The 23,302-nt window shown below is 31.8% G+C and overlaps 5 protein-coding genes across 9 annotated transcripts in view; 2 read left to right on the top strand and 3 right to left on the bottom strand.

Moving 5' to 3' along the window:
• Positions 1-695: 695 nt before the first annotated feature.
• On the bottom strand, positions 696-7,573 carry Vps8 (Vacuolar protein sorting 8). The gene is made up of 16 exons (XM_076407876.1): positions 7,374-7,573; positions 7,114-7,305; positions 6,861-7,057; positions 6,626-6,809; positions 6,440-6,574; positions 6,219-6,382; positions 5,762-6,162; positions 5,223-5,385; positions 4,966-5,165; positions 4,766-4,910; positions 4,528-4,713; positions 4,337-4,472; positions 3,604-4,284; positions 2,416-2,589; positions 1,441-1,642; positions 696-1,386 (listed from the first exon to the last, which is right to left on the bottom strand). The coding sequence occupies exons 1-16, from the start codon at positions 7,437-7,439 to the stop codon at positions 1,091-1,093; spliced, it is 3,522 nt and encodes a 1,173-aa protein (XP_076263991.1). The 5' UTR covers positions 7,440-7,573; the 3' UTR covers positions 696-1,090.
• Positions 7,574-8,176: 603 nt separating this feature from the next.
• LOC143198574 (uncharacterized) lies at positions 8,177-9,489 on the top strand. Its single transcript, XM_076407894.1, has 4 exons — positions 8,177-8,548; positions 8,602-8,737; positions 8,810-8,941; positions 8,994-9,489. Exons 1-4 carry the CDS (start codon positions 8,274-8,276, stop codon positions 9,174-9,176), a joined length of 726 nt encoding a protein of 241 aa, XP_076264009.1. The 5' UTR covers positions 8,177-8,273; the 3' UTR covers positions 9,177-9,489.
• Positions 9,490-10,228: 739 nt separating this feature from the next.
• On the bottom strand, positions 10,229-16,286 carry Sk2 (Sphingosine kinase 2). 4 transcript variants are annotated; one of them, XM_076407882.1, is made up of 8 exons: positions 16,243-16,286; positions 15,385-16,098; positions 14,311-14,621; positions 14,021-14,217; positions 13,833-13,934; positions 13,563-13,681; positions 13,261-13,505; positions 10,229-11,295 (listed from the first exon to the last, which is right to left on the bottom strand). In XM_076407882.1, exons 2-8 carry the CDS (start codon positions 16,084-16,086, stop codon positions 11,208-11,210), a joined length of 1,764 nt encoding a protein of 587 aa, XP_076263997.1. In that variant the 5' UTR covers positions 16,087-16,098; positions 16,243-16,286; the 3' UTR covers positions 10,229-11,207. The 4 variants fall into 4 exon arrangements, with proteins under 4 accessions (XP_076263997.1, XP_076263998.1, XP_076263996.1 ...); XM_076407883.1 differs by having other exon boundaries at positions 16,174-16,244; XM_076407881.1 differs by lacking the exon at positions 16,243-16,286 and having other exon boundaries at positions 15,385-16,222.
• Positions 16,287-16,296: 10 nt separating this feature from the next.
• LOC143198572 (uncharacterized) lies at positions 16,297-17,576 on the top strand. The gene has a single exon (XM_076407892.1). The coding sequence runs from the start codon at positions 16,394-16,396 to the stop codon at positions 17,495-17,497; it is 1,104 nt and encodes a 367-aa protein (XP_076264007.1). The 5' UTR covers positions 16,297-16,393; the 3' UTR covers positions 17,498-17,576.
• The window catches only part of nonC (serine/threonine-protein kinase Smg1), a 39,053-nt gene continuing 33,318 nt past the window's right edge, over positions 17,568-23,302 (bottom strand). For both annotated transcript variants that reach the window (XM_076407874.1, XM_076407875.1), the window contains exons 12-16: positions 23,099-23,302; positions 22,414-23,039; positions 22,062-22,311; positions 20,177-21,994; positions 17,568-19,163 (exon numbers count right to left, since the gene is read on the bottom strand). In XM_076407874.1, coding sequence (XP_076263989.1) covers positions 19,086-19,163; positions 20,177-21,994; positions 22,062-22,311; positions 22,414-23,039; positions 23,099-23,302 — 2,976 coding nt within the window. In that variant the 3' untranslated portion in view covers positions 17,568-19,085. The remainder of the gene's footprint in view (positions 19,164-20,176; positions 21,995-22,061; positions 22,312-22,413; positions 23,040-23,098) is intronic.

The following is a 23,302-nucleotide window of genomic DNA, read 5'->3' as shown; positions in this document are numbered from 1 at the left end:
TTTGATTTCCCTACAATTACAAGATATTTAAAATAATACGTAACAACTTGTTAGAACACTGTTGTTTTGTTAATCATCCTGTTCTTCGACAATTTTAACACAGCTTTCTATAACCGCATTTTTAATTCTATAATTTCATGATGTGGGTTTTACAACTTTCGCAAAATCTCAACAGGCCGTGCCTTATTAACCAAAAGATTATTGTAGATTATTAAAATTCCATTTAGTTTTTCCAGAATAAATAAATAATCATATAATTTGTTGATGACCTATTCTATGCTAGGAAATATTTTATTTAATATGCTGTTAAGAAAAAATTGTCGCACTAATTTTGAGCTATATGGTATTTTAAGGCATGCATTGATTTTTTTAAGTTATACTCATATTCTTATCTTTAAATTATTGTTTATTATATTTTGTATCAAAATTATTAATAATCCCTATTCCAATATTTTCTTTACATATATACTGACAAAAATGTTAAAACCACTTAAAATATGTCTGACGCATCTTATGTGTGAATTCCATCAGATCTATATTAAAAAAAAGATCTATGTAGTAATCAGAAATGATTGTTGCTATGATGACAAATATAATCTCTTCAATGTGCATGTACCTTTAAACTACTGTTAAATATTTATATGCATATACACAAGTACACCCTGTTGCCTATTATATGAAATAAAACAACCTTATTCGAATAAATTATAACTTTATCGGTAACATATAATACTTTTTCTATGGACAATAAAAAATATAATATCACAATTTAACAAAGAAATATTTTTTTATATGTAACTCATTGTAGTTTATTGGACTTAGAAACCAAATCAAAGTTATACGGAAATAATTTTATATCTAAAAAATCTGGAAAAGATAGTGCATATCTGAACTACATAAAGAACCCTATTTAATATTGGTCGATAGTTTCGGGAATATTATTAATAAAAAAATGATGATTACAAAAATTGGTATTTGAAATGGGTTCCAAGTTTTCTGTCTCTTCTCAATACCAAATGACTAGGTTTTTTTAATAAAATTTTATGTGAAGACTGTGATACGAAAAAATTATTTAGCCTAAAGAAGTAAACTAAAAATGGCCTTCTAGATCAGGCCTTAATATGGTCTTCCCTCTGTGCTGGCTTTTGGTCACTTCTTTTTTCACTTTGGGAAATTGTGTTGCTTTTTTTCTACATATTAAACAGCAATCGTTTGATTCGCTGAACTTAACGCAATTTGAATGAAAACTATGGCCGCAACCCCACACATGTATACTCAATGGAGTTTGCAGTTCCTTTCTATAGGAGAGGGACTTCTGACAAAGATTACATGTTAAATTCGAGACGCATACTCCTTTACCATTGGAGTGCAAAGTTTTTGCTAATTCTGAAAAAATAAATGACGAACCAAAACAGATCTACAGTCAATCAGTCACCTTACTATAATGAAGATCTTTATCTAAAACTTTTTGAGTGGTTTTGATTAAACTGATGTCCTGTTCGTAATCGTTCAGCATACCCTGTACCAAAAGTTTTATGTCCCCATAATGAGCGTTTGAAACTAAATCCAAAAGTTGATCGGGTCGAACATGAGGAGCTGCAGCATGTAGGAGTTGCCGTAGGGAGGTCTTCTTTAAACTTCTCTGCAAAATACATTTATTTTTTACTTGCACATGGTCAGGTGTCTCAAGAGAGAGGTTTATGGCATATTTAGTGGTTTGGTTCAAAAGTTGAGTGTAAGAGTCTAAAAATTATTTATTAACTATTAAGACACAATTTAGGAATTGATTTCTGGAAAAAAAAATTTCTTAGACTTAATTATTTTAATCTAAGAAGCTCATAGTTTTCTAACACAACCACTTTTTACGAATTAAGGCATTTGAGATTGTTTTCAGTCTACTAGTGACCCTTGTACACTACTAGAAATCAATACCAATAATTTTCGACATTTCATTTTAGTAGATTGAGTTAGATTAAATTATCTAAGTTTCTATCTGCATTAAATTCATCTAAGAAACCTGCAATTTTAAAATCACTTATACCAACAATGTATGAAAAGTGCCATTGCTATTATAAAGAGATAATAATAAGTGCAAAAATAATTATTATCAATTGTTAGGCATTATTAAACGAACATACTTTTATAATTGTTATCCTACATTTTATGAACACAAAGAATTGGCATTTTTAAGCTTTATGTTATTAATTTCCAAGTAAGTAACAATGGAAGCCAAATAAAGTAAACATGTTAATTAGAATGATATTTTAATTCCCAATTAATCCTTCATTGTTTTCTGAGAGCCAGTATAATAACAATGATTTGATTATCAAGTGTTAATTAAATCATTTTTCTTCTCTGATTCGTCAGATAATATAAACTTACATTTGAACCACCTTAGAATATATTAATACCAACCTTGCTTTGTAAAAGAGTGAGCCACAATGATTGAGCTCCTTCGGGATCAATGTGTTCAGCTCCTCTAATGCATAGTGCTACAGCTTCATCAATAAGATCATTTGCTAAGAGAATATTCAACGCTTCGATCCATTCTCCAGATTGTTCTAGGAGCAATGATGTAGCAGCATGGACCTAATATTATATTCAAAATATTAATTTCTATTTTGAAATAATTTTGAATGTGTTTATGTACCGAATTTATATTTGCTTGCTACCACATATATTGTATTCTATCATTTTCCTTCATATTATTCCAAATTGAGTCTTTTATATTGTTCTTTTTTTTCATTCAAGGTAATTAACATTTATTATTTATGATAGTAATACTCAAAAAGTTATAGCAATGTTAACCGGATTGCAATGGTATATTGATGATAAGTTTTGCGGAAAGAAGAGTATTGAAAGATATTTAGTGCAAAGGTAGAATTTGTTTGCCATCACTTCATATCTGACCATAAACTAGAAACACTTTTAATGCTAAGCACAATGTCAGCGAAAGCGACATAAAATTAGAGAAAAGAATATTTGTAGATTTCCAAATATCAGAGCTCATAACGTTGAATACAAATATTAATAAAGCTAACAAAAGAGTATGCATTGCTTTTATATAAACCTCTCATAATTTCTTTGAGAAACAAACTGATAATTACCAAGAAATGATTCAAAAACTTCTTTCCCCTTATGACACTGAAATGTAACAACATATGGAATTACACGGCTCAAAACGATTTTTTAATTTCATCCCCAAAATTACTGGTCGTTAGATTGAACATGATGATCAGGGCATATTTTACATAAAAAGACGTTACTATTAAAAATAGATTTGACGCGAAACTTGAACCGAACATATGAAAAAAACAACAACAAAGTGGTCAAAATTTTATTATCAAGATGGATTTATTGACAATTCTACTACTTAATATTTTTAACTTTATAACTCTTTTGTAACTATTACCGCTATCAACAGTATGTATAAGTAAAGACAGCGTTCTATTAAAAAAGGATAATATTGCATAATTATTGATACAATTTTTGTAGTCTTAAATTTTAACTCAAGGCATGAAAATAGAAGAAAAAATATCGCATATAATTATAATGACTTGGAATCAATTTAATATATAGTTATTATAAAAATGTAACACTCACCCCGTATTTTTTCGTGATTTCCAAAGCTTCATCTCTTCTGCACATACAAATTGACACAAAATCACAAACACCATCCTTATCTTTAACACAGAGTTGTTCCAAGTAACGCTCAGCCAGTTCATGAGGTAACTTAACATCATTTGAAATCAGAAGGCTTAAAAACTTGAATGATAAATCTGTATCTTCTTGCACTATGCTGCACAAACTCTCGATTAAATCCAAAAAGTGTTCTATTACTATATCCGTTGTTTTTTCACAATTCACTTCTAATAATGCTTTAAAATTTACTAGAAATTGTTCTTGAACGCATCTTTCAGGCACCTGAATGTAACTTAATATATAATTAAAAACCTCGATTTTTCTAACTGGGTCTTTTAAATAACATTCCAATATAGTTGTGTAGTTATGTTCCATTTCATACAACTGTTCAGCTACACGATAACACCTAGAATTTAACGCCATCTCTAACAACTCACTTTTATCAAAGTGACTCAATTTCTGGGCTTGCAGAAGATCTAACCACGCCTGTTCTTTTTCAACATGATCCCTTATACTCAAAGTATCTTCTTTCACATTAGTTAATATTTCTATAACGGAGCTTAATGTAGTTTCGTCTATAGTTAAACTGTCGGTTATAACCATACGTGCTATAAAGCAAGCAACATTTATGATCTGACTATCCTGAAAAATTATAATGATTATAATAGCTACAATAAATATAGAATATGTATACCGTGAACTCTGGCGGTATAACTATTAGTTTCATGATGTTGATCAGTCTTTGTCGTTGAAGAAGACCCATTTCACCAGAGAACTCTGCTTCTGTAAAAGCTAGTTCTATAACATTTAAACATTCTCTAGTATTGTATCTGAAATATATAAAATTCTTTAAAAAATTCTTAGCAAAAAATGTACGCTTGCTACCTCAATAAAGCTCTCAAATATGGATAACTTCCTTCATCTGGTTGGGCGTTCATAGTGTGTAATGTCTCCAAGCACCGCAAAACATCATATTTCACTCTTGGAATGTCATGCTCCGGAATCGTGCCTGTTGGGTAACCAAGACCAGCTAGACAGGATGAGACATATACCAACATGGTATTTCCTAACCTAAGAATAATTCAGAGCAACCAAGAGAAATATAAAGACAACTATATCTTACCTATTATTTTGTGGTGTTAATTCTGTAAGAAATTCAGTTAACGGAGCAGCATAATCTCCTAATGTTCTTGTAGTGATGTGAATCCATGCATTGTAAAGTTTCAGTCTTTTACATACTTTTAAAACTTGATGAAGATCTAAACAACCTACAATAAATTGGACATTGTATATTTCCATATAACCGTGTGAAGAGTTATTTACTTATATCTAATGAGAGAAGAACACTTTCTAGCAATTGTGGGTCTTTCTGTTCCAAATGCGACACTAATGTTTGTGAAACAGAAGGCCATACATATTTTAATCCTCCATTGCAGATATGATCTGTTAATAAAGTGTAAAACCAATCTAAATTGTTTAAGTCTATAGATACCGCTTCCAGGAGTTCATTGCATAAAATGTCCCTAAAAAATAGTGAGGAATTAAGATCAGATTTTAAGAACTTAAGGAAATCTACTGACGTTTTTCCAAGTTTTACACAACAACTTATTGCTGCACTTAGGCTATCCTTATCAACAGTGTTTTGATTTAGATTTTTCAAGTATTTTTGTAGTAACTCCAATGTAAATCTTTCTTTGTTTAAGCCTTCTTCAGTTGCTAAATTCAAAGCTTCTGACCATCTACCTACCAATGTTTTATTTATAATATTACAAAAAATAGATTATAAAGTTTTTCAATAAGGGTGGATCGATGTTGGTTTGAAATTTGGCAAATATTTGCGTGTACACGCAGTTTTTACGATATAGTTCGTCATATGCCGGAAATAAATGAATAAAAAAATACTTAATAGATCACCTACTATTATAAATCTCAATTACGTCAATTTAGAGAAAGCACAGGCGTTTAAATACTTTGGGTCAGTAACACAAGAGAAGAAAGTGGCATCTACAAGTGAAGTGATAAGTCGAGTCGGCTAAGATCCAGGGGATTTCAAAATTTACGAAATTTAATAATAATCTATTAACAGGCCCTTATTGTAAAACCCTATACAATGTAATACCTTGGTCACTTAGATAGATAATTCTCTCTGGCCATGTGCGTAACTTTACCATATGAACTGCCTTTGTACCAAGAATCAATAATTGTGTACCTCTGCTACTTAAACTATTATAACAAGCTCTTTCACCAGCTAATGCAAATGCTTCACTAACACCTCCCCCAACTGCCAAGGCCTTAAAATGAGCAGAATTGTACACTAAGCCAGCACTAGATACTTCCAATAACTCCAATTCTCTTTGAGTTCTAACTTCAATTAATCTTAAATTTTCATTCGTATCCAATAAAGCTAAATGTCTTGTACCCAACCAATGCAAGGCAGTTAAAGTGTAAGGCAACTGCACATTCCTCAACGGCATCAATCGTATTCTGTTATTGCTATTTGAACTAAAATTTGTTATTAATCTAAAACAAAGATAATATGAAAACAAACATATTTCCTATATCCTACCTTATCCTACCTAGTGTAATGTAAATAGTTCCCTCTTCCCCATGCCAAAACTGGTTGAAATGCTTTTCCAATAGATACTAATTGCCAAGAAATAAGAGGCAAAGATGAAGATATCCTAGGTAATTGTTGACTAAAGTGCACTTTTAATCTTGGCCGAACTGATATCACAATAACCTAAAATATAATATTTCCAAAATTGTATGTTTGTTCTAAATATTATTAACTTATAACCTTTGACAATGTAGCCATAGCAACAAGGACATGCCTACTTAAAAAGTTAATATCATGCCCTTGTATTAATGGTTCAAATACACAAACTTCACCTCTAGCACCAGAAAATAAACATTTGGAATCCCATGTCCTTACCTACAAAACACTTTATAGTATATTTTTCTGCTAAAATAAAGGGATATTTACTCCTAATCTCCTACCAAATCCTAATGAAAACACACAACCAGAAGAATCACCACATAAGGCAAAATTGCTCAGAAATGTGAATCTCAAATGTAACACAGCTGTTTGTGGTGCATGGGCATCTGGTAATTTTCTAACAATATCACCACTTTTTGCATCTAACATTGATATAAATCCCCTTTCATATCTTAAATAATTCTTTTATTATATTAGTAAATAGTAATATTAAAATTCATACCCTACTAATAATCTACTACTCTCCAAGTTAAATGCTAAAGCAGATATTGCACCTTGATCTGACATGTTAACATCATGGTAACACCAACATAGATTTTGTTCTGAATCAAAAGCTAGAATATACCCATGAGAAGTACCTACTGCTACGTACTTCAGACTGTTTGTTATTACTGTTGGTAGACCAGCACTCACTCTTTCCTATCAATTGAGTGAATATAAATCAGTGCACTTTCATAATTAACCATAAACTTTACCAAAGCAGAAGCTATTTGATTTGAAACTCCTTGCAATATAGTATGAGACATCATGGAACGGAACCTTGTTGTCATACTTTGAAAAGAATGTAAGGAAGTTGTATCACTTCCTTCCTCTGATTCCATATCCCATAATACCTTCTCTAACGAAGGAGGTGTTACCTCGGGAATATCAAACTCCAAGTCATTGATCTAATAATGAATTTGTATTTTAACATCAAAGAAATCTTGTAAGAGAAAACATAAACATTAAAACCAACCTCTTTGATATCCAGCAGCGATTCATCCGAATCCTCTATTATAAATTCATCGCTCTCAGAAGTCATGTTTGTATCTTTATTTTGATACTAATCCGGCATTTAAAATATAAGAAAATATCTTATTTAAAAAGTATTTTGGGGGAGGGACATTCTGTCAACATTAGAATAACTTGATTAACGATCATTGACAAATCAAAAATATTACTTAGGGAAATTTATAATCATCTAATGGTAACACTGGATATGGAAAGTAGTTTTATCTATAGCGTTGGGAGCTATCGACTACAAAAGACTATCGACTGTATAGTGATTTACTACTTTTTATTATTAACTACTTTCAATAGTCGCAACCTTGAAAAAATGCCCTGTTTGTAAGTAATATTATTGTAATAAAATGTACATAATTGATAATTAAATATATAATAAATTATTTTATTTTATTTTATTTAAAAAGATGCGGTAGATAAGTGGTCTATAATTTTATATGGTTTTATTTTGGTATCTATATATTATATTTATAATATTTGGTTACTAAAAAATAGTATTTCAAATATTATTAAAATACAATAAAATATTTGGTAATTATTCCTCTTTACAATAATAAATCAAAATTAAACTGTTCTTTGGCAATTATATATTTCCTTTTCCCGCTGAAAATTAATACGGGAAGGAATTCGTACATCTCCATTCTTTACCTGAATGAATAAAACAGTGAATGCCTACATTTTACTAAAATAGTAATTAGTATTTTAACCCGATTACTTTTTGACTATCGACTGTTTTCAGTCGATAGTTCCCAACGCTAAATTTTATCTATATATGTTCTTGTTTATTTTATTATCACCCGGACAAGATAAATACATTAAAACAAAATAAGCAAAACTTCACAAAAACTTAAAAATGTCCCACAGTGATAGTGAAATAAAAGATGATTTTAAAGACAAAATTCGCAAGCAGCTCAAATTGGAATTTAAGGCCAAAAAAAGACGTAACACACCAGCAGATGTATTGGCTCTAAGAAAACGACTTCAGCCTTTATATGAAGAGTATAGGTTGGTCCAAGCCGTCAATACGCACAACACTGAACAAGTAAAACAACTTCTAAGTGAAGGTGTTAATCCCAATAGTACAGATAGTGAACTGAGGGGTGCTCTTCATGTAGCAGTTAGTAAGGGGTAATAAAATTATGTACAAAATCATATTTTATCTTATGTATTTAATATTTTAGTTATTCAGACATAGTCGAATTATTACTTAGTTATGGAGCAGATCCTAATAAACGTGATATGATTCAAAATACCCCATTACATTTAGCAGCTTGTGTTCATAATCTTCCCATTATTTCTATGCTGATTAATGCAAAGGTATAATAAACATTAAATTATAATATAAAACTAATAAGATATAATTTTTTCTTTTTAAAATTATTTTTGTAGGCGGATGTCAGTTCTTTAGATCTACATGGCCGCAATCCTCTCCAGCTTGCTACAAGTAAACTCCAGATATTAAGAAGAGGATGGAGAGATGGATCAATTGAAATGGTAAAATTAAGAGAGGAGCTACAACAGGTATATTTATTACTACTTTAGCATTAGAACATTATTTATTTTATAATTATAGGTTGTGGATTTGTTGTTATCATTCTTGATAAGTGAAGTAGAAGAAAAAATAGGAAAGCTAAATAGGAGTAGAGTAAATGAACTGCAATTAATGAAATTATCTTTAAATTCGGGATCAGCAGAACAACTAGACGATCAAATGTCAAAACTTTTGGATGACATTGAGAAATTACAAATAAAATAAGATGTAATACAAAGGTTTTTGATACACTTCTAAGACTCATATTAATTATTTTACATAATTTAATTGTATGCATTTGAATTTTGATTTGATATTTGAATAAAAACTGTGTAAGTTTTAAAAGTTCATCAAATCTGTGAGTGTAAGACTAAATTGGTATTATAGTATCAAAAAATTTAAAATATTTATATAATATATTAATGATTTATTACAAAATATAATGGTCCAAAATACTTGATGTGTAATTTAGGAACATGAAAACATAACTAAAAGTATTTCATATACATTTTTTTAGTAATAAAGTTTTTTTAAGTTATTTGTTTTTTTTTGACAAATCTTTAATTGCATTTGAGATGTCCACGTCAGCAGATCCTAGTATGTAATTAAGAACTTATTGTCAACTTAGAGCCTCTGTGGTTCACACAACAGGAACCGGATTTTATTGGATTACTTTCACTCTAAAAACAGAAACTTTTAAACGAAAATGTGCCTCATCGCTAAAAAAAAAATGTCACATCTCTGTATATAATATAATATTCACTTTTTTTTTAATTAAAAAAGTTTAAAATTTGCGTAATTTGATATTTATGGTTATTAAGATGCATTATGCCCCAGACGACCCCAAATGATAATCTCCTTTTCTAACGTTGTGCGTCTCCCTTATGTCACATGGTCGATAGTATAAATGAAAAAGTCGTCGAATTTGAATGATTCTGATAATTCATAACGGCGCATACAAAACGATCGTTACTCTCTCATAATGTATGTATTTGTCCATAAAGCCACGTATTAGACCTTTTCTACGTTCGTTTGATCTCCACACATTTTGTTCACCATTTATTAATTATAAATGAGCCTGTGTTTTTTTTCAGAGCAAATTTCTTGCGTGACAAAAACTCCCAAATTCACCGGTAGAGTGATGTTCCATTAGTACAGCTGGTTGCCTACTTACTTACTAGGTTTCCAGTACCATCGGCCAATCCCTTCCATTAAAACTGTTCTGATGCGCCCTCTACATTTAATAATATAATATAAAGATAACAAATGATACACTGTTTTGATATACAGAATGTTTTATTTCCAACTTTTATATGAAATATTACAACAAGAAAACTTCATAATAAACTCTGGCTTAATCAAAACTTGGCATAGACTTTTTACAGCAGAGAAAATCAACTGACAGAGGACTTTATTAGAGTAAGTATACGATCCGCCTTGCACCAACTTCCCATTATTTTGATTTTAACGTTACAAATGTTACGCCGTTCCGAACAATTGACTTGAGTGAATCGTTGGTTCGTTTACACGTATTCAAATGTAAATATTTGGCTAGATATATATGTTCTTTTATGAACAATATAACACATTTTAATACAATAAAACATTTCTATTATACACAACTGTGAGGTATCTGGTAATAAAGTGAAAGGCATTCGTAGGCGACTAGAACTTTGATTATTTTAATTATTTCTGCCATGACCAAGTAACCCTACTCTAGAAATTTAGTTTTTTCACAGCCCTACTACAGGTATTATTGCACCTTCCTTAAATCAATATTTTTAAATCCTATTTGTCAAAATAAAAATGTCATATAACCTGAAATAATAGTACATTTGGCACATGATAAATGCACTACTGACTTTTAAATGCTTCGATTAACGCTAAAATTTAAGTACTTTAAAATAATAGAATTAACATAAATATCGTAATTAATTTTAAAAAAAATGTTAAAATCTTATAATACTGTTGTGACCCTCGATAAATAGCTAAGTGCGAATTTAAAAGTGCTATTAGAGAAGTCTATTTCTAACCCAAACCTCTTATAATTGTCGGTAGGACTTAGCTATGTCTAAAACTTAGGTTGAGCATTGATAAATGTATTTTTTAATAATAAAAAAAATGAATGAATATAAAGAAAAATTAAAAGCTGTCAAGCCTTAGTAACAAAGGTTCTAAAGTAGACAAAATCACAACCTTGGGTTTTCGCCTCAGCTTACAACGTTTTGTGTGTCTATAACTAACGGAATGTTCGGATCAAGGAACCATCACTCGGCCTAATTCTGGAAATATTTCTGCTTGAATAGGGCCATATTCTACATGCTCTCCATCTACAGTAATATACCTAAAAATTATAAGTAAACATATAGAACACTATAATTCTTTTTAAAATAGTTGTAAATGCAATTATGAAAAAAATTAACACTTTTTACACTATTTATGCATCACTTAATTTAAGCTTGTGCATACTTCTTGATCGACGCCACCAACGTATCGACCAATCGCACCGTGATTAAATATATAAATGAAAAAACGTCAAAGCCAAACTTCAGAAGCTTTCGTGTATTATTGCATACCAATTGCATAGAAATGTAATTGTAATAGTATATTGGTTGATATATACATGATGAACAATCCATGAATTTGTAGAATGGAGCTTGTGTAAAGAAATTTTACAGACTGTGCTCAGATGCATATTAAAATTAAAGTCACTTTCTCAATTATATATATTGTTTTAAATCACCAATATTACACCGTAAAATTCTGATTGGTGTTTAATTAATCTTTTATAATATTTATTATATGCGATTGGTATTGAAACGTCCTTTGTCTTTAAATAAATAATTATATATAACTAGCAGACCCAGTCACGCGCTGCTGTGGCTAAGGTATACGTTAAATTATATTATAGTAAACTATTTAATGTTATGAAATTATTATTTGCAAATAAAGACGAAAACGTTATAGCAGGTATTAAAATCTATGCGATTGAGATTTGAACTTGAGGCCAAAATTTGAAAACGTTCGGTACAAATTTTCGTAGAGTTGATATTATGCACAAATCAACATAAAATGTTAAATTTCATATTTTATTAACCTTATATTCAAGTTTGTAGCTAATTCTTTATTTTTAACAATAATATTTATTATTTTTAATTACAAACATTTTCAATTTTAATTTAATTCAGCACTAATCGGTAAACAATATTCTTGGTTAACCTGTCTTTAGCTAATACAAATAGATTCGATGGTTTTTCCACACGTGCACATGCAACACATTTGTTGCCCATAGGAAAAACATGGATTTTCCAAATTTGAACCGCAAATGGACATTATTTGGCCTTGAGACTTATTTACAGACATGGCCAAAGCTAAACGAATGGGAAACTGCGTAATTCTGAAGGGTATCGTATATTCTCATGGTATCATTGGAATACGTGACAACAGGACAACTGCTCCTTTAAACTTTACAATCAAAATAGTTGCTTCAGTAATATTTCCGGTGATATTTATGATGGCCAAACGTGTACCGTTGTTACGCAGAAGAATAATAGATGAACCAATTTTCAACTGAAGATTATGTGGTGGGATTCCGGGAGTATCTAGAGAATTTAAAAATTCAATTGGAAAATTTACACTTTCATTTTAATGCAAGTGTCGGTCAGGAGAAAAACCACGTTGCTGTTATAGATTATTCATTTTTCGTTTATAGACTCTTCTAAAGTTTAGATAGGTGTATTAAATCAATAAAACTGTTTGTTAAACTAATCCCGGAATATCAATTAATAACCTAAAATCTCAACGCAACAGTGCAGAAATTTTCTGGCGGCTTAATGCATTGCGTATTTTATGGTATGGGTTGTAGTAAATTTTTAGCATAAATTAAACGTTTGGACTTTTAATATAGCGCCATCTACTGGATACTTACTCAATCCAGTTGATAAATTACATCATCCTCCATATTTTAAAATCGTATGGAACACTCATAGATAATTATATAACTGTCATATAATAAATAAATAATTTGAAATAAAAATATATCAGGACTATAAATTGAGATCTCTCAAGTTACATCAAACTTGTGTGTGCAACATCTGATTAAAATCTTTTCAGTGGTTAAAGAGTTCGTTGCGGACAAGGAACGTAACAGTTATAGTTCTATATAAAGATAGAATAATAAACACGTTTTAGTTTGGATGAAGTACTGTGGTTATAGTGTTAAAAAAAGTGTATTATCTAATACTAATAGCAAATGCTGAATGTGTAATATTAAAATATCATTAACAAGTTTTACTAGAAAAATTCTTACCCAGATTCGCTCATATCAGGTTCGATTCTAAACGCACTGACTGGAATTAATTGTATATAATCGCCGGAGCTTCGGTTCTCGTTATTCGCATGAGCCCCCGTGCTTAGACCTAATAGAAACTGTAATAGCTGCGCTCTGCTGGCACCATATCTAACAATCAACAACCAAATTCTACCATCATTCAGGCTAGCTTGTGGGGCAAAGAGACAATCTTCACCTAAATGTGTCTGGTATGATGCATGTACCTTTAACAAATTAGCAAGCATTATTAGGCATATATATATAAAAGATAATTTTCATACCATAACAAATTTTCCATCCATACATTCCCAATTATCTGGCATTGGACTTGTTAAACTTGGTAATTGAGAAGCTGGTCCATACATCCTTCGGTTTTTGTCTCCAGAACTAGAAGTGTCGCCTTCCCGAACAAAAGAAATAAATAATAAAGTTTATTTAAGTATACACCAAATCGGGGATTAAAAGTTTTCCCCACACCATACATGGAACTGATACACAATCATATCATCAAACACAACTGAATATGAACACACAACTTTTAAAGCATTTACCTAAATTACTGTCAGTTGTCGATTGATACGAACTACCACCAGCAGAAAAATAGGCGCTCTTTCTGGAGCGCGCACTATACCACGAATCTACCCTGGGCCGTCCTAAAAACAAAAGACGGTTCTCGGTTCGTATTGACGACACAAAAGCAAGAAGCAACAATCAAAATATTCTTTGAATCCATATTTACCTTCTTCCGTTTCTAGATGGACTTCCGAAGGTAAATCGAGGATGCTGTCGGCGTTAATTGGGCTGGCAAATCTGTCGTCTGGTTTCGATATCGGTGTATCTGACGGTAGATACCAAAGTTTTCCTTTGTATGATCTTAGGCCTAGAAGGCGAGCCACCGACCAAACTGTAAAGCGTGTTCCTCCAAGCATTCTTAGTCTGTCAAAATCAATTTTAAAAATGTAGCCATAAATATCAACAAACATATATATAACAAAGTATAAATGGCTTAACAAGTGTTGTCAAATATACCTTTCACTTTCTATATCAATGTCAGATAACAATCCCCAACCAACAGAGAGGAAAGAAAATAGAATCTGTGACATCGTTTCTACCCGTACCAGGTCCATGGGTTCGCTAGTGCCCCGAACTGCTGCGAGGGCAGCCGGTAACGTCGGGGCAGGTAGATAGGGCTCAGATGCATAGTGAGCTATACTTCGAGCTAAGCCATTACCGGATCCGCCAGGAACGACACCTAATGGTATAGATTTAATCGCTTCAGCCCAATCAAATCTTTCGAATATCCCATTTAACACTTCAAATACAATACCATCACCGCCAACCTAAAATTTAACAATTATTATTTTATGATATGCATCGAAAATCGGCGCAACATGCAACCAAATAGCCTTGACATTAAAAAAAAAACATTAAAGGTCACAATTATAAACGCAATAAAATATAATTCACTTAATTTTATATACAGTAGTTATTTTAATTGCTTTTAATGGTTGGGCACAGCTGCATTTCCTTATAATTAATCTTAATTGAATTCTCATATATAATTCAACCCACTGTAATGTTGTACACCTTGAAAGAATACGCTAGAAAGCCGATAACTCAGTAAATAAAGTATAAATAATTATCTTGCATCATGCACAGTATTTTAGAGCAATAGTTTATGCAGAAACACTACTACTGTATTATATTTTATTATTAAAACTATTATAAAATTTGTTAATAATACTAATGTTAGTAATATATTTAAATCACCTAACAAAGTTCAAAAATTACATTAATAATAGTGTCATAACAAAACCTTTTTCTTAAAACAAAAATTCGGAATTTAAATCAGATTATGGTATCTGTTTTAAATCAATTATATTTAGATAACAATAGCCGCATAGCTTTATTATCAATAATATATATACTGTATATGTGTATTTTTAGTAAGAACTTTAATGTAAATATGAAATGATAACCTTTTATCAAACATATTAATTTTTATGATTTTATGTAAGCATTGTAAAGCAAATAACAGCGCAATAAAGACTATTCCAAAGTTTAAATGTATAACATAAATATATTGAGTACATCAATACTCACCACAACTATGCCTGTCCACTGAAACAAATTTTGTGTCCTAACAAAATCCCTTGCAAAATTTGCAAATTTTGTCATGTGTAGATCATAAGGAATTTCGGCTTCATTTAAAATCGGGGCAATTTTTTGCTGAAATATCTGCTTCCCTTTTCCAGCACCACTTTTTGGGTTACATAAAACTAGTAATCTTCTTGTTTCTCGATGACGTGTTGTTAAATTAAATTCACTTAATGCAGAAATATTTAAAGGTTCACCTTTGATTAGTTTTTTGATTGCACATCTCCACCTTTGGGCTTCTTTATTATTGTCATCATATTTATCAAATGATCGAAACCTTAAAGTTATTATTGTCCTTTCCCTTTTTTTAGCTGCTCCTTTATTGCCTTGGATAACATATGCATATATATAAAGATAAGCGCTGCTATCTGAATCATCTGAGTCTGTGGAATTTTCTTCAACAACCTGTAAACTATCAGATCTTGGCAACGATTGGCAAGTACAATTGTTTGCTTTCTTCTTACTCCTTAAACACTGACACCCAATTATGTCCTTAATATAAATGACTTGTTCTTTAACATTTTGCTCTGAATCTTTTATTAAATGCAAACCTTTAGGCGTTAATCTTACTTTGAAAATGTTACTTTTCTTTGTTAGAACGTAAAATGTTTCTTCTAATAAAATTCTCTCTTCTATTATTGAATCCATTAGTATGTTGATCTGAAAGTTGGTTAAATAATACTCTTCACTTTTTAATACCTCGTTTATCTATAAAATGTTAATAAATCAATTTACACATGACGTCGTTAGGCTTTTGAAAATAGCAATAGAGAGGTACTTATCAACAAATAATAGTGATCTTACGCTGAAAAAATAATATAGACTTCCTCATATTTAGGTTTTGACATTTATCAGCTGTTATTTGCATTATAGGTTAAGAAGCTGTTGAGTGTTGGGATGTTACTGGGTGTATAGAACTAAAAATTGTTATTTTCTTTTTACAATCAATTCAAGAATGGATTTGGATTTAGATTTTAGTGATGATAAAGTTGAATTGTTTTTAAAAACTAAACTTGAAGAAGTCCGTTTGCGTAAGACGTCGCTTCAAGAAGTTTTACTAAAGAGAAGAGAAGTTAAACATTTGCAACCATTAAACGAATCAAATGTAAACATAGACAAGAATGTTTGGAAGAAAATATGCAATAACAAGTATTGTATTTGTTATGAAATTTCTAATTATGCTGGTCATGTAATTCAAGATATTAAAGCTATACTATGGCAAAATATTAATGAAAATTTTACTTATAATATTGAACTCTTTGGTGAATGTGATTTACTAGAATGTCAACAATCTGAAAATTGTAGGTATATTACAAATTCTGTAATAAAAACAAGTAGTTTTAAATCAAAAGCATATCTGGTTGTTGTATTTGACGTTCCCTGTTTTCTGAATGAATTAAATTTGATAATATCTGGGAATTTAATGTTCAAAATTGATTCAAAAGAATATCAACTGCAATTACATGATGTTTGTATATCTCCATCTGATTTTAGTTCTATGTTTTTACAAATAACAAGTGATTTAAAATATATTTTGACAGTGCAATGTTGTAGTAATGAAGACACTTTAGTTTTAATTCTTCCTGAAGAATGGGATATATCCATCAGTAATACATTTGAAATTCACTGTTCATTGATGAAAATTTGTATTTCTTCATGTTCAGATTATTTTGTATCTTATAATGTATCTAAATTATTGGATAACTCGTTAATAAGGGTCCACAAGGCTGAAGAAAAAAGATATTTTATTACTGTATACACAAATAATAACAATCAGTTATTAGCATTATTACACCATTTGTATAAATCAATATCAAATATTGTCATTTTACCATTGATATACTATAACAGATATTTGTGTAAAAATGCTGTATTTTCTAATGAACTTTTGCAAGAATTTAGTAAAAGTTTAAGCAAAGAACTGGAGGTTACCTATAAGTATGTTCAACAAAGCAAGTCCCTAACACAGGAAGATGTGTTATCACTACAGAAAAGAATTCATGGATGTGAACGATATACTGATGAATTATTTTTGAAGCTTAGTAATGTAAAATATTAAATAAAATAAAATTAGGTATTCTTTGTAGTTCTGGTTTGTGGGTTGCATTGGTAAAAATAAAAAAACAAAGTTATGATTACATCTATTTTTATTTTAAATAAAGCCATTGAAGAGTAGCAGGTATTGACCATTTTCGCGTACATTATTATCTGATTTAGACAGAACAATTATAGCCTGCTACCATTCCACAACTTAAAACCACTGACATACTAATTCAAACATTTTTAAAAAGAAATCCTAGCTTTAAGATTAATATAAGAATGTTATTTATTTGGTTAGTAAATACTACATCTAAAACAGGTAATTTGACACTAGAATTTTATCAAATTTTAGTTTATTCAAGTGGTGTCTCTCTAGAATTACTCCATATTAAAAACAGCGAACTTCAAAATAACAAAGACATTTATATATATATATACAGTATGGCATGTAAAACTTTTAAATTTAGAATGAGTTAAAAGATAATGAGCGAAATAGAGAGAGAGAGAGAGAGAGAGAATGGCTAAGGTCCAAGAAATACACCACTTAAAACAGCTAGAAAAATATACTACAACATTAAATAAATTTTAAAGGTGGATGCTTCTCAAAGCAAACTGCATTATAAATGATATTCAGATAACTCAAAAAAATGAGATATTTGGACTATATTAACTTTCTATAGCATGTTGATACATGGAAATATCTTGGTGGAGAGGGGTGGGTGGAAGAAGACATAAAATCTTAAATTTTGATTATAGTAGGTTATAGTATGCCCAACAATGCAAATTTTGGACTTTAATATGATATTAAAGCTGAAAAATATTTACTACAATAGTGCAAATAAACATATAGTTTATGTGTGCAGAGCAGTGATGAGTAACTTCTTGTTGCTGCCATGATAGATATCCCCATGTATGTGTATTGTAATAGTCTATGTTATATAAAATAATAAACATATAATTATTATTATTATAAATTTAATCCAAACACCTCACAACTATGCCTACAACGTCTAGTGATAAAATTCAATGAAACGACCGTGAAATTCTTGGTCAAATTTATATTCAGATCAATATGACAACGTTAAGTCGCTTGAACCCGTGACGAGCGAAAGAATTCTGAATTAACCGTCTCGACTGTCATTCTGACAACAATAAATGGAAAAATAGCGCGATTATTTAAATAATACTCAACTCCAAGCTGATGTTCGGCTGATGCGACCTTACGACCTCGTATGAACATCTCTCCTTACAGGCAAAACGGCATGATATAGTGGGGATCGCGCGCGAGAACGACCATCGAAAAACCGTCAAAGTTTTTTGACGTTCGGTCGGACGCGCGTTCCCCGTGACGCCCCGTACGCAATAAAATGGGCGGAGCCAAACACCGACACCGAAATTTAACAAGAAGGATAGACGGAGCGTCGCCCCGTCAGCTGATGAGTCGCGCCTCTCGAACTCTACTGTTGGTGGTCGGTAGACGTGTGCACCCAGTGGTTGATCACAGTCCCGCCGCCGCCTCTTTACCGCTCGATTGTATTCGACTTGTGAGAGCCAGCGCGCGCCCCTCCGGACCGTCAGCCCAGGGGCGCGACTTCTCGACGATCGTGTCACACCCACGGCGTCCAACCCTCGTACAAAAGGGCGAGGTTTTCTAAACTGGTGGCTTCACGAATAACATAATCAACCTGAAAACGATGCGAGTTATCAAAATTATGTACAGCAGCCAATGAAATATTTGACCCATCAACGCCAGCCATGCTCAAAAGAGGTTCTCAATTAAAACAATAAAATAACTATTCGTTCTTCCTTAATATTCAATTCGGGTTGTTTTTCTTCAATGCTTGAACAAAATAAACTGACAATACAATTTGAAAATGTAAATAATATAATCCTTCCAATATAATAGCCAATGCACGTCATCAACGCCGTCGAACGTATTGTCAAATTCTGTTTGTAAAAACGTAAAATCCATTTTAAACTGGAAGCATTGTTTTTCCTCATTTTACTAATTAATATTATTCTAATTAAAAAGAGAGAATGAAATTTGATGTATCCGAATATGTAATCAAATCGACCTATAAAAATTGATTCGTGTTCGTACTGGTCAACACCGTTTGAGATTCCAAAGTAAATATAATAAAATTAACCTACAAACTATTGTAGTTGTTTAATTAACTGTAGTTTAAAACCTTCAATAAAATTATAATGTTAAAATAAATTATATTTAATAACATTTTTTGTTTCAATATTATATTTACGTTAGTATTTTGACGTCAGAGTGAGAATAAACGAAAACTTAAATTTGGTGCGGCAACGTTGTATTATTATAAATTTTTATGATGTGCATTGACTGTTTATTGGAAGGCCTATAGTTGTAATAATATAAATATGAAACGCTTTTTATTATGACATTTTGTTGCTTTCCATAGATATTTTAGTCATTGTTAAAAATAATTAAACACACTTGTGTTAAAATCTTTATACGGCTTAGAATATACAGATACAGAAGAGTTTTTTTTAGAAGTATCATGACAAAAATGTTATTTATATCCAAACGTAAAAGTTGAGTTTACTACGGCACGTTATATAACATATATGCAGAGAAGAATTAAAAAGCTCTTAACCCGAACTGTAAATTAATTCAATCACTCTATTTGATTTTAGGCGTTAATGGACTAACGTTAAATAACACACGCACCTGCTCTTGAGCGGTACATTTTCTTCCCGGATCTGGATCTCGACCTTCCAGTTTCATTTTCACTCGCCTCCACACATTAACAGCGTAACCATTTCTCGGTTGCACTTTGTTCTCAGTCCGATCCTGGTCCTCGGCAATTACGCAACTCTGACGGCGCAAAGACGATCTTGCACTGGAACCCTTCTGTTCCTGAAGCGCTAAAACGCCTTCGTAGATGTCTTCAGTTTGTTCATTGATGTATTCGAGATGTTGCATCACATCTTCGATTACGTTTTTATTCACCGAATGATCTTTAAATACGTTGAACAAAGCACCAAAATGCTCGACGTATTTTTTGTAGCTTTGAATGAATGCCTGCGTAGCCACACTGTAGTCTTCTATCTTCGACATGATCTTTAATAAGCTCTTAACGTCTTGCATTAATTTTGTATGATTATTATACAGGTTTTTGAAGTTACCCATTAGAGCGGCTAAGGTGTCAGTTTTAAGAAACATTTCATTCTTCTTATCAGACAATGTCTTTTGACAAATTGTAATGATTTCAGTAATGAGACCAGATAGCTGAAGAAGCCATTTGGGATCCTTGACCATGTCCAAAGTAAGCATATTCAAAATCCTCTCCTCAGCTGGTTGCAAGTTTTCACTCTTGGATTCACTATATTGACAAGCAATACGCCATTTCTCAAAGCTGCTGAGAAAGAGCTTATCAAATTCTTTGGTAGGATCTACTGTGTTGGTTCGTAGTAGTTCATGCTGCAATATTACATTGCATGATGTTAACACATTATCCACTATTTTTTGTTCAATCGTAAGGGATGTATCCCTCGATTTGACGGCAGTTTGAAAAGCTGCTAGTATCTCTACAACATTCGGATTTGCACCTTTAGCCCAATTTAGGCGTTGATAGGCTTTATCAACCAATTTTTCTTGCTTCTCCTTAGAATCAATCAGTTGCTTGTATGTAACCCTCAGTCCAGTCAATTCTGTTTGCATTTCCAAGAGAAACTTAGATCGCACCGATTTCAGATTAGTTAACAGAAGCACATCGTTGAACATCAAATTGTGGACAGCTATCTGACTTTGGAGACGATATGCACTGGATTGTAACACAGAGAGTTTCTGTTCTATCTTTTTTGGTTCTTGAATTTTATCCCAAGCTGTTTTTAAATTCATCTCTAAACTCGATGCCTGCGATACAACGTTTGCTGTGAAAGCTCCATCTTTAATCAATACATTATACGCCTTGTGGTACAATTCATCCAAAGGAACCTTACTTTCAGCTCCAATATCTTTCTGTTCAATTTCATGTGTCACATCTAAATGTAGATCTTGCAATATGCAACAAATCGCGTAAGTAATAGCTTCGGGGGTTACACCCAATAACTGTCTGGATATAAAATCTGCGATGTACTGCTTTACGGGTTTAGTTAACTGTTCATCTGTATAAATGACCGTTTGCCTGGTGCCTTGGATATTGGCACACATTTCTTGAGCTAAAGCGAAGAAATCGGTAATAGCCATTATTCTTTTTAAGAAAAATATACTCTCTAACAGGGCTCGAATTTTGGGATTGAATATGTGTGGAGAAATATTTTTGGCATCTTTAACGTGATCCAACTTTTTCCAAGATTTAGGTATATCCAGACCACCTAATATCGAAACCAAGTTATTTATTTCTTGATTGATTTTTTCGAAAAGCCCATTGAAGCCCATCAACAGCATTTTGCCATGACTTAAAGAATCGGACTGAGTTGGTATCAGGTCTAAAAATCTCTTTTTCGTTTCAGATACTTTTTCAAGTACAAGATCATACGTGGTCTGAAAGAAAAAAAGCAAATTGTCATTTTGAAACTTCATTTTCCTACCAAAAAGTTAAAATACTTACATGGACATCTACATGCATTAAAACGCAAGTTAATAGTTTTTCCAGTTGAGTTACCATTTCTGGTAAAGGTATGTCCGCTTGAATAATAACGGCATTTAATTTGTTGATCATAGATAGTACAGTTTCATCATCTCCTTGGATTTTCTTCATAGTCTCCGGTAGAATGATAGTGTGAAAGTTAAAATTTAGATCATATAGACCTTTGTAAATAGCATGGGCGATTTTAATACCATTAATTATTTGGTAGAATCTAAAAAAGATAATATTTACTTGAGTTATAATTACGCTATGATGGCATCATATGAGAAATGAAACAACATCCGAAAGGAGCGCTTCCTTATTACTTAATTACCTCATATCATCTGTATCCTGCTTCAGAGGGACATTATTAACAACTTCCACGGCTTTCATACTGTGCAATAATAAGTCATCTAAGAACCAATCGCCATCTCTGGACGTCAATTTGATTAACCAATCACCACTTCTATGAGCGGCAATTTCCAACGTTAAAAAGGTTCTGTTTAAGATTAATAGCGCTCCGGACAAAACGAACTTTAGAGCGCTCTCCGCTCCTTTCTCCTGACTCAAAAATGATACTATGTTTAGTTTGGCATTTCCATAGAGTTTTTCCAAAGTGGTGGGTGGATCCTTGGTTCGGATAGTCGCTAGTTCGTCGAAGAGTTTATTAACTTGAAGCAGTGTATCTTTGTAAAACGTATCGAGAGTTAAAGCCACCTTAAGGATGTGTGGATTATTCTGCGACTTAATCTCGAGGAATGATCGGATTTTTTCAAAAACGATATCACAGGCTCCAGTGGTTTTCGTTTCTAGGAGATAATTTGCCCATTCTGCGTATAGATTTGTTCGGTGGTTTTCTAGGTATGATTTTGGACACTGAATCAATAAGGACATATACTCTTGAGCGATTTGAATACATTTCCTGGTCTGACAGTTAAGACTTTGGGCAAGTCGAAAAACCTAAAATACAGGGTATGACGTAGGTATACAAATCGACGCTAACATTATTTAAAACCCACCTCAATTTCCGACTGTTCACATTCTGATATGACATCATCTTTTCCTGCATTGTGGAGAAACTCTTTCACCAAATCGAATATATGCATGCTATCATCGGGCATGGCAAATTTTAGCCACTGGTTGAACTGTTTCTCATAGGAAGTGAAAATGCTGTTGAAAGCTTTCGAGTGGGAGTTACACTCTTTTATGAAGTCGCATAAACC

The sequence above is a fragment of the Rhynchophorus ferrugineus genome, unplaced genomic scaffold (assembly GCF_030347505.1).
Source record: "Rhynchophorus ferrugineus isolate W39M unplaced genomic scaffold, kcgeb_rfMv2 rfM6, whole genome shotgun sequence".
Lineage (NCBI taxonomy): Eukaryota > Metazoa > Arthropoda > Insecta > Coleoptera > Curculionidae > Rhynchophorus > Rhynchophorus ferrugineus.
Note: the sequence above shows the minus strand (reverse complement) of the source record. Positions and strands in the feature narration are given on the sequence as shown.